At 28.9% G+C, this 12385-nt stretch overlaps 1 protein-coding gene across 1 annotated transcript in view; it reads left to right on the top strand.

Annotated features, from left to right (window-relative positions):
• LOC123300510 (putative glycine-rich cell wall structural protein 1) overlaps positions 1–11473 on the top strand; it is a 118114-nt gene extending 106641 nt beyond the window's left edge. Inside the window, exon 2 of the mRNA XM_044883093.1 lies at positions 11009–11473. Coding sequence (XP_044739028.1) covers positions 11009–11473 — 465 coding nt within the window. The remainder of the gene's footprint in view (positions 1–11008) is intronic.
• Positions 11474–12385: the final 912 nt, after the last annotated feature.

Below are 12385 nucleotides of genomic sequence, written 5' to 3' on the forward strand. Positions count from 1 at the left end.
TATTCAAATGTCACCTTATTTTTTGGGCACAGTATGTTTCGTCGCTTTTATATATTTTTCAAATGTTTCAAAATCAGAATGAAAAATTTACTCTATCAGTGGAAAAATAATTATTTACTACAGATATTTATATCGTATTTTATCGTTGTTCTTACTGAGAAATTTATTTGGAAGGCTTAGAACTACAACATTTGTTCATTCTCATAAGATTTGTGCTTGGTCTTTTTGTTTTAAATCCATTTTTTTTTTTAAATAAAATAGCGATTAAACTTTTAAATACATTTAAAATAACCCGTGATATAATCCTGGTCAACTGTAATAAATTCATATTAGAGTATACGTTTGTTAGTGTGAAAATCACTTTTTTTTTTAAAAATATATCCGCATTAAAAATTTTCTACATTCTTTCTGCTGACTGTTCTAATGTACATTTTTATGTTTTTCTTATTTTCTTTTTATTTAATTTTTTTTTTTTTTTTACACAAAATTTTTGAAATTGTTTTAAACAAGAGTAAAGAATTCCTACCATATTCTTCATACTAATAAATAAAATACTGTGCCACTGTTAGAGAATTTATATTTGACTATAATGACCGTAAGCTTACAATGAAGTAAAACTTGAATATTTTACTCGATAAAGACAAAAATTTTGGTAATAAAACTTCAATCCTTTAGTGTCAAATTTAAGTTCATTCACTTTTTCACTTTTCGTGTTTTGATTTCATATTTCGATGAAGTTACGAATACGACGATTATTTTCAAACAAATTCCTTAACAAAAGGTATAAATTTTACCACTGTCATGCCCAAAAGGTTGAAAAATCAATTTTTTGTTTCTTAAAATTCTTGTATTTTTTGTTTCTATTTTATCCATGGAAACCCACAAGACAGAATTGTAGCCCCCCTCCCCTTTTTAGTCAGCCAATCGCAAAGAAAAACAGTAGTGATCTATATGATATGATAAGCTCATTAAAAGAATGGGTTATTTTTATTAGCTAGTTCATTCATATATTTTAACAGTGTTCTTGTAGTTTACTTTGGTTTCTTAATTTCCATCTATTTATACAATGTCTGTCGAAACTTGTCTGTTTTATTTTAAATCATCGATTGACAAATGGCAAAATTCTATTCCCAATTTAATTCTAAAACTCACCTTTCAAGAGAAAATCATTGAAATTTTGCTCAATTATCAGCTCACGGTCTATTTACTAACCCTCTTTTCCTTATAATTCAATTATTCATACTAAATATTTGATTAATATCTGTTGTTGCTCTTCCTACTTCTATTCTACACAATTCGATTCTACAACATCTCTCTAGCTAAATATAGAAAACCCTTCAGAGAATTATAACGAAATATCCTCTCAAAATCTGTTATTCCTGTCTCTCTATATATGTAAGGCATATCATCTTTATGCAGACATATATAATACTTACACCTATACAAAATGTCGTTCTTAATAACTTCGACAAATATTATAGGCTGTATCGAGAAGGGAAGAAGTCATTATATCATTCCCAACAAAACTGTGTGCCTTATAAAAAGAGGTTTTTGTCCCAACTTTTTCTTATTCCTTCAATCGATGCCCGTTATTGAGGCAGAACATTGTGTGAAATCAATTTTCGGATAATATCAAAATACGAAAATATGAAAGAAATAAATGTCCAAATAGAAAGAGAGGTAAATAGCACGTGGTGACGTCATAACTTGCGACTGTCATAGAGACTACATATCAAAAGTTGTTTTGTGAGAAGAAAGGAAAAATTATTTTATTGCTTATATTTTTCATGTTTATCAATCAATATATGAAATAATATAATGATGATAACAATCCCACCCACATCATAAATTTTCATTATGTGGGCGGAGTCGGTTACTTCTTATCCAAGTGAGGACAATGTGATAATTTTTACCACCCCATTAATTATAATTTCTCACACTGCCACTGCCTGGATTCAAACTCGCAACCTCCTAATCAGTAGCCGAACGTTTTAAAGACGAATTAGATCACACGACCACTGAGCCAGAAATGTTCAAATAAATCCAATTTTCGTAATTGTAAGCCACAATTGCAATAATTAATAACTTCAATAATAATTGCAAACTTCGATTCAGGGTATTGAAGGCCGTTAAAAATTTGGAATTGGAATGAAAGAGATTGAATCAGGAAAAATGCAAATATTATTTTTTTTCGAAAGTTTCATGACAAAAGTTCGGCCACCAACAGACAGACTTACCTTTATCGTATCGGTCTCATTTGAGATTTTGTGATTCATAATGTAGACATACTTTTGCTTCACATTGTATATACACTTAAAATGTCAAATGTCAAATTTGATCCCATTAAAGGGTAGTATTGGGTTAACTCAACTCTAAATTTACAGGTAAACAAAATTTTATCCGAAAAATCAATAGTCAATTATCCCACCACTTTGACAAATGATGACCGTCAAGTTGCATTGTTATTGAGAGATATTTTTATGTAAACAGGAGAATATTCCAGAAAAAAAAAACAGGAAATGAAAGGAAGAGAACCTGTGATTAAACGATTTTATAAATGTCAAAGTATCATCACAAATAACGTTCTCGAATTAAGTAAATATTAAAATATTCGATGCGAAAGAATGATGAGAAATACGAAATACTTACACTTACTTACATTTAAAAATGAATTTTTAATTTGAAAACATAAATTTTCAATATCTTGTTTTGCCTACAGGATGTTTCAATAATACCAGAAAAGACACAGTTTCCTAATATCTCGATAATATTGACAAGTATAAAGGAATTATTTCTAGCGAATTATGACATTCTTAAGCATTCAAAAGTTACGAACTCATATGTAAGTTTAGTACAAGAATCATAATAGAAGTCTGCACAGAGAAGTTTTCTACCACTTTATCCTGATAATTAATCCGGAAAAAGTTCTTTAAAATGAAAAAGGCAGGCTTCGATGACTTTTCTCCGTATGTGTATATTGCGCAATATATGAGCATCTTAAAGTTGTAAAAAACTATTGACTTGGTTACCCTGTAAATTTAAACAAGGAATAATAAATAATATCACATAGAAAATGGAATTATTTTTTGAAAACTTCCAAGAGTGTTGGTGTGTATGCATTAATATCTCTTTTCACAAAATAAATATACGCATCATATACGAATACGAAGGCAGACAAAATGACGAAACTTCCCGTAATCTAGTACATATCGGCAAGAAATATTTCATTTGGAGTTCTCTGAATTTTGTCCTTACAATTTCTTGCTCCAATATATTAATAGGTATTCAATCTGGTTGCCTGTGTTTTTCGTTGTTGCCGACGGTGGTTTTCGTTTCCAATCTTACAAGTATTTTAATAGCCATTCATTATTTTCTACATTTTAGTCCGCCATAAAAGCATGGTATCTGCTTTTTAGGGCTATGTGAATGCATTGTCATCAACTTCTGAACAATGTACCTAATTTCAGGTCTCTAGCTCATCGGGAAACTAGTTTAAAATAAATTACGAAATTCAATCCGAGTTCCTCCTCCTTTTCGTTTCTGTTCTTTCACATTTGCATGTTTTTTCGTCTATTTCTGAGCTATGATCCAAATTTCAAGTCTTTAGCTCATCAGGAAGTTAGTTTAAAATCAATTATAATATTCCACCCGAACATACAAAAGTGAGTTAATAAAAACATGTTAACATGTTAAAAAGCATCTATAGAGATGCTAACACCGTTAAGGCGCTTATAGAATATCGAATCTGGAATCTCAAAAAAACGATGTTTTTTGTGGTTTTGACTAAACAAATTTTCTTACATTCGTATGCTAATATGGGTTAGATTAACAAGATCGAGTATAAAATATATGTGAATGTGTATATGGGTTGAATGAATGGATATTGATCACGACACATGTTCGTTAAATTCGTTTCGAATTTATCCTTCAGAATATTCTATATAGGACTATCTCTATATAGGACATTTATTCTTCTTTATTCTCTGTCATTCCTGCTACATATTTTTGTCAGTTACTTCTGCTCTGAATGTGATATTTTATTACGTTTTTGTGATCTATTTCAAACGTTAAAAAATTATTATATCCTTATTTCTTTCCTGTACAAAATTTGCAAAAAATTAGGTTTTGAGATTCCAACCTTTAAAATCTCGAAACCCCTTTAAAATGAGAGTTTCACTGAATCTATTTCAATTGGTTTTGTATGCATATTATACACCCTATTAGCCCACCCTTTTCTAAATTGAGTAATGCCTGAAACTCGAAAAATAAGTTTCGCAGACATTAAACTTGACCTAGATTTTCAAGCTCAATTAAAAGCTCTAAAATAACATTTGTTGTTCGAAACATTTTTCCGTAAGCCGTACAGTTTAGGCAAAAACGGATTGAAAATTTTGTCCAAAATTGTTATTTCGTATCATTGTTTTTGCAAAATCTAAGCACTCTTCGAAAAACTTTTTCCAATAAATCCAATTAAAGTGATTTGTTTTTCTATTAAGATCATTTTTGTTCAAATGAATGAACAAACTTTTATCTTTAAATCTTTAATTTTATAACTATGTAGCTTATATTTCAAGAATCGTACTTCTGATCGAATTTTTGGCATCGGAGCATTTGACAGTGGCATCGTTTTCGCCGTGTTAAAATTAACCAAAAAAAGATGTTTTCATGAACATTGGATAAAAAATGTATTATTAAATCGAATAAATCATTTTCTACATATAAAAAATAGATTAACATTTAATCATTTTTATGAAATAAGCATATTATTTTTTTTATTTAACATATAATATAACTGCGTTATATTATATAAGCGCTACATCTTTGGATTTAAATTTTTTATTTTTCCACGGGAAAAAAAGGCAATTTTTATTATTATTTTTTAAAGGTTTTAATGTTTTTCCTTTATTTGTCGTATGTTTTATCATATAATACACACATATATAAAAAAAATATTGGCTATAAATTATCCAACAATTTTACTGGTGACATATTTTTTTATTAGTCCTTCCGTACTTTTTAATGTCGATATATAGAGCGAAAAAAAATGATAAATAGAAATACAAACATCCGTTATAAATATTTTTAGGGTTCTATATGTAATTTCAATTGAGATTTATTATCTGGAAAATCTTTTATATTCGGGTAAACAGCTTTACAATTTTTACTTTTTATTGATTACCACACTTCGATAGATTTTCGATTCCTTTCATTTCAAAAGAGTAGGTAATAACATTTTCTTTAAACAACTAAAGCTGTTTTGTTATCGGTTACTTGTCTCTACAATTTCAAGATAAGACCGTGTCGGGTCTTTGGATCTTTGTACAGCTATTTAGAACTATGTTGCTTATATCTCAAGATCCGATTCTTCTGATTGGATTTTTGACAGTCGCATCATTTTTGTCGTGTTCAAATTGACCTCAACTATGTTTTCATGGATATTGGGTATAAAAATATTTAAGGGATACCTCTTGGAAAAAATACGAACGAAAAAAAAATCAAAAAAGCTATTGTGCTCTATCTCAATGAAAAACAGTTTGTGAAGTAATTTCGACCCAAAAATTAAGAAAATCAGGTTAAATTAAACGTATTATGAGCATATTTCAAGATATGACCGTGTCGGATCTTTGGATCTTTAATTTTAAACCTGTATTAAACCTATGAAGCTGATTAAACAAGACCTTAGACGGTATTAATTTTGAACAAGGCGTAAAAATTTACATTTCTGGACTTTTAAACCTCTTCCTACAACTTTCGTGCTACGTCAATTTTGATTTTTCGATTAACATTAATAAATAATCGATCTTCTGAATTATATTTTAAATTTTCCCATTCATGTCGACCAATTCCTACTCTAAAACTAAAATTTAAATTGGCCATAATTAGTTAAAATTTGAAATGGGTTTTTTTTTTTAATTATTTAGTGCCTCAGCTGCATAGATTGAAATATTCACCATAATAAATCACTTTAAATATGTAAAAAACAAAAAGAAAAGTTTTTTTTTCACATGCAAATCAATCTTTGTTTGAAATTCCTACACAAAATGTAGTAGTTTAATGTATGTAAATATTTTATATATACTTTTATTATTTGAATAATAAAGCTTAGATTTGAAGTATGTTGTGTACTATAATAGTCATTTGGGGTCATCTCTTCTATATCTATGCAACAACAAAAGGATCTGGATTATAGACTAAAATGATTTCCTTTTATAAATTCTATATAATTTATAAAAACTAATAAGCATGAACAATTACGACTTCATATGAATTCTGTTTTGAAGAAGAACAATAACTAATAAGTACATAGTATCTCAATTTTTAACTTTTTTTCTTGTTTTCTAAAGTTTTCCTTCAAAATATCAGGAATTAAATAAATCAAAAAACAGTTTTTAGGGTAATTTTAACCCAAAAATTACGAAAATCGTATTTATTTAAACGTTTTGTCTCTATATTTCAAAATATGACCGTGTCGGGTTTTTGGATCTTTAATTTTAAAATCATGTAGCTTATAACTCGATAACCATGCTTCTGATCGGATTTTTGACGGAGGCATCGTTTTCGCCATGTTCAAATTAATCAAAAATGATGCTTTCATAAACATTGGATTAAAAAAACCTTTCATCGATTTTTACGATTTTCTTAAGGGGTACCCCTTGGAAAAAATCCAAAAAAAATGAAAAAAATTATTATGTCCAATTTTAATAAAAAACAGTTTTTAGGGTAATTTTGACCCAAAAATTACGAAAATCGTATTTATTTAATCTTATTGTCTTTATATTTAAAGATATGACCGTGTCGGTTCTTTGGATCTTTAATTTTAGAACTATGTTAGCTTATATCTCAATAACCGTGCTTCTGATCGGATTTTTGACAATGGCATCGTTTTTGCCATGTTCAAATTAATCAAAAACGATGCTTTCATGAACATTGAATTAAAAAAACCTTTCACCGATTTTTACGATTTTCTTAAGGGATACCCCTTGGAAAAAATCCAAAAAAAAAAAGAAAAAAATTAGTGTGTTCGATTTTAATAAGAAACAGTTTTTAGGGTAATTTTGACTCAAAAATTACGAAAATCGTATTTATATGAACGTATAATCTCCCAATTTCATGATATGACCGTGTCGGATCTTTGAATCGTTGATTTTAGACCTACGTAGCTGATATCTCGAGAACCGTAATCCAGACCAGATTTTACTCAATGGCACCATTTCCACCAGGTTAAAATTATCCACAAACAGAGTTGTTGAACAAAATTTTTATTGAATTTTAACGAATGACAGAATTAAAGAGGTGGTTTATTTTCACCTATGGAATCCCACGTCAAGCTTTCATTTTATGATGGAATAGAGATTCCATGTTGTTATTTACCCAGCAGTCGTTATTCAAGAATATTACAATACTTTTTACTATCAAATCAGGACATGAAGTAATTTAATAGGACGTTATAACACAATCTCCGTTGAAAAATATTTATACCGTGTGTATAGTAAAATATGAAATCTTTTAATGAACTTGCTATGAAAATATAAAATGAAAATTATCATTACTTTTACATTCTCACTAAATATTCTATTATGAAAAGTTACAGTAGAAAATTGAAAATATATTTTATTTTAGAAACTTTGTTGCTGCAATTTTCATTAAACATTATGTAACACAAAATCTTTTAACATATATTTACATAATATTTGTACTTGAATAACTCAACTTTTAAACAAGGCACTATTCGATTTTGAGAATGAAAAATTTTATGAGCAAATTTTCTATACGGGCTGAAAATTTTTGCTGATATCACTATGTAAGTATGGACGTGAACGCTATACTGTAGTAAGTGGCGATAAAGGTTTTTATATAATACAGTATTGTAAATAAGGTCATAGCTATATCGCTATAAACGCCATGCATTTTTTACCGTGTAATTACCTTAAATTCTTTTAATTCGATTATCTTTATCATCCCTCTGAAATGAATCTTGAATATCTTTTGGAAGATTTATGGATCGGGTTTTGATCCCTAATTATCAAATTTGTCCACTGTACTAAATGAGTAAAGTTTTCCTTACACAAATTTACGATCATTACTTCTAATGAAACTTGCTTCACACAACACTTAAAGCCACCCTGACAAATTTTACTTTTATTGTTTTAAAATCAAACTTTATTTGTTGGTAATAAAATATTGTTAATTAATTATAAATTAAATTGTACATAATTTGACATTTAGTATACTATTGTACCTTCTCAGCAACTTTGTATTGGTACTATTTAGGAAGAAACATGGTACAATTTAAAAAAAATCAAGATAACCTCCACAGTGACTTAAAAATTTTGTGTAAAACTCATCTTATAAATTAGTAAAATAATCGTAGTTTTATAAAAAACTAGCGATCCTCCCCAGCTTCGCAAGGGTACAATGCTGGTACTAAATACACTACAGAATGTCTGTATAAACAAAAATGTGTTTATTTACGACATCACATTAGAAAACTCTAAAATTATCATTGTTTCTATATTATGTATGTATTATACATATAAACCTTCCTCATTTAACACTCTATCTATATTCCAAAAAAAACGCATCAAAATCCATTGTGTAGTTTTCAAGATCTAAGCAAACATAGGGACAGGCAGCGGGAAGTGATTTAGTTTTATACTGTGTAGTGAAGATGATGTAGAAATAATTAGAAAAATATCAGTGTCTTATCAGAATTGATAGCCACAACCGATAATGCAATAATTTTGTATACTCAAAACCGATTAGAATTTAAAATATTATACAGAGGATGTTACGTATTACTATTTGCAAAATATCAAATAGAGGATGTTACGTAGTGTTCTTTCTTTTTTTTTTTTTAAATGAAATTTTTGAAAAGTAATTTTCTATACATAACAAGTTTGTATGTTGGTACTTCTTTATTTATAAGTATAAAAAATTTTTGTTTATGTTCATAAACTTGTTAATTATTGCATAACTTGTTTTTGTAAAATCCTGTTGACTTTCTAATTTTAAATCATCAAGAGTAAAATTTTCACTTATATTTATAAAAAAAAATACATTTTTATTTAATCAAAAATATGAAAAGTAATAGAAATTTATTTAAAGTAATAAGCCCTCTTTGTTTATCATATCCGAGAAAGAATGATGAATGACAGTAAAACATAGTTAACCAAAGTTTTTGTCACACTGAAAGAAAACTCAACTCACATGTGTATGTATTTTTATAGTTTTAATCGTAGTGGCAAAGGTTAAAGAAATTTGAAATTATTTCCTGTATTAAAATTCAAATGATCTCTCCTTTTTTATTAAAATCAAACTAAAAACACTGAATCAGCATTCGGGCAGAAGAACAATAAAGTAATTATCATGGTTTTAGTTTCTAATTTTTGATTTCCAATATATATTTAGGTAAGTTCTTAAGAAATTGTTCCGATACTATACGTTTTCCCTTTTATTCGATAAAAATAGATATAATCTATGGAAAATAGAATTTTCTGTAGTCGAAAACGCGCTGTGATCATAAAATTTTTAAACGAAAAACTATAAGGATGTTCGTAAAATAAATATTGATTACCTTATCAATTTTGAATTTTATATATGACCATATAATTCATACAAATAAACCTGGCAATTTTATTTTTTTTTAAAACCACATATTTATTATCGTAATTTTTCGATTCGTAACACAATAAAAATGTCTACCAATCTATGTATTATTTTAAAACAAGTATATCTTTGTATAAAAATTATTTTTTAAAGTACTTTCAATTTTATTATTATTTTTAAAAGTAATAAAAGTAATAAAAAAAACTTTTCTAATAGAAAAATAATAAAATTTTTTTTTACTACAGATTGTGTGCTAGAAACATTTATATGAAAAACATTTTTCAATTTTCTTGACAACGGTCTGAGTTGTGTCAGAGTAGTGGATGCCTGTATGAGAAACGTAAAGGATTTTCAATATTTTAAGCACATACTTTCTAGGATCCTGTTTCTTTGATCGAACTATAACGATTACATGTTGAAGAAAGTACCTTAAGATGTATCGGTAGATGTGATTCTAGGTACATGACGTTTGATTCATGGTACATTACGAAATTATTATCACATATTAAAGGTGCATCAATTTTTTCTTTATTACCATGTCATTTTATTTAAATTTGTTGTGCTAGAAATAAATAACAAAAATTTTCAATACACAATTTGTAACAAAATTAAAAAACTTTTCCTTTCATACTAATAATGCGTATTAAAATTAGATGATTTCCGTTGAAGACAATAATCATCGTTTCCGAAAGATGTTTGCTTCTCGAATAAAAAAATGAATAAAATAATTTAGTAGTAGAAATTATTTTTAATCAGAAGTTCAAGGTTCATTTGACAATTTGTTTTTTGGTATTTTCTTTGTTTAAAACTATATAAAATCAGAAAGTTTTCGCAATAAAACTATTTGAAAATCAAATATCTATAATAGAAACGAAAAATTCGATTATGTCATTTACTCACTGCGAATTTAGAGAATTTGTATTTCGTCTGAATTTCAAGAGGAATTGAATTCGAAGAGGATTTCAATTGTTTATGGATTATCCACTCTACGGTCTAAGCTAGTGAAAATTTACCCAAAAGAGGCAAATTTCAATTTCATTGTTTTTAACACTGTTGACAAAACTGTCTAAATTTAGCAGTAAAAGAGTTCCTTAACAGATACCTTTGGAATTAAAAGGAAATTAAAAAGTTGGGAATACAGCGGCTAATTTCCCCTGAACCGAGTGCTTTCTTAGCCATAAGTGAATTGAGGAATTGTCATTATTTTAACGTTATCCACCATTTGATGAAGCTCTGCAAATATAACTTGAACCACTCTGAGTATGACGTTCATGCCCAGATTATCTTCTAATCGATTAAAAACTACTTCCATACCAATTAATATCCTCAAAAATAAGCACGTGCTTTTTAGTACAAACATAACAATCGTAAAAATAACCGTTTTCTTTTATTATTGTTACAGAACGCATTATGCGGTACCGTATTATCAGAAAGTGACACTGGTGGTGGTGCAGGCGGTGGTGAAGAATCACAAACCGATCTAGAAGACGATGGCGGTGGTAAAGGGGGTGGCGGCGGCGGCGATGGAACGAATGATCATCACCGACAACAATCTTCGCATCGAACATCATCATCAGGAAATATTGCACATCCGCAATCCCATCATAGTCATCAACAAACAGTTAGTTTTGGTGGTACATACATTCAAAGTGGTAACGGTAGTAATCAACAATATACTCATCATCATCATCGTGGTAGTGGGAGTGGTGGTGGGAGTGGGAGTCGTGGAGGGGGTACACAACATGTTAGATCACCACCATCTAGTACACGGTCACCACCATCGTTACAAACATCACGGGAGGAGGATGAAGAAGAGGATGATAGTAGTAATGCTGATTGTCGAAGTCCTGGTCAAAGGTTAGTATAAACAATAGTAGTTTATCTATGTTTGGGGGGTGTGGGTGTTATTAGTTTGGGTGATTTTAACAGAAAATATGGAATAGCAGAATACAATCTGTCTTTTTAAATACTTAAAATAGGCCATAGTTTTCACTGCAACATGCGAAATCGTACGATCGTAGCTGTTACAAAAGGTATGGGGGCCTAGTTCATGTTGGTAGCTGAATATTTCAGATAGGGTACACAATTTGATCGAAGTTATAACAGCAGAAAAAAATTGTCACTATCTGCCACTTGATAAAGATCAAATGGCAGATAATGACAATTTTTTTTATGCACTTACAGTCGGGAAAGCTTCCATTTCTATATACAGAGTGTTGAAATTTCGAAAGAAAAATAGTGTTTTTGTGAGCATTGTCAAATCGTCTGCTTAGAATAATTTGGAAATTTGACAGTTTAAACTAAAGATCCTTCATAATTAAAGGCTTATGTTGATAAGTTACATCCTGTTTCGAGAAGAAGCTCTAACACTATTAACTTTATTACAAATACAAAGTCATGCAATGTCTTGTCCTTTGCTTGGGGTATTGAGTGTCAAATTTTCAATTTACTAATAAACCGCTTTGGCAATATTCAAAATAATATCCTTGTTTCTCAAATTCTAAAACCTTATGTCTTTAAATGATCGATTTCCCTGGTAAAAGTATACCCATAAATTGGACTAGCCTATAGAAAAAAAACCACTTCTGTTCGAAAAATCTTTCTATAAATGCATAGATTCGATGGAAATTGAAAGCAAAAACAATCTTTTTGTATTTTATTTTCAACGAATTTGTTAAGTTTACCGTAAACGTTAAAACATAAGTAAATTTTGCCTCTATCTCTTACCAGCTACGTGCTTGAAACTATTTTTGACCCCTCTGCGGTGGCAATCGACTAA

The sequence above is a fragment of the Chrysoperla carnea genome, chromosome 5, assembly GCF_905475395.1.
Source record: "Chrysoperla carnea chromosome 5, inChrCarn1.1, whole genome shotgun sequence".
NCBI classification, from domain to species: Eukaryota; Metazoa; Arthropoda; class Insecta; order Neuroptera; family Chrysopidae; genus Chrysoperla; species Chrysoperla carnea.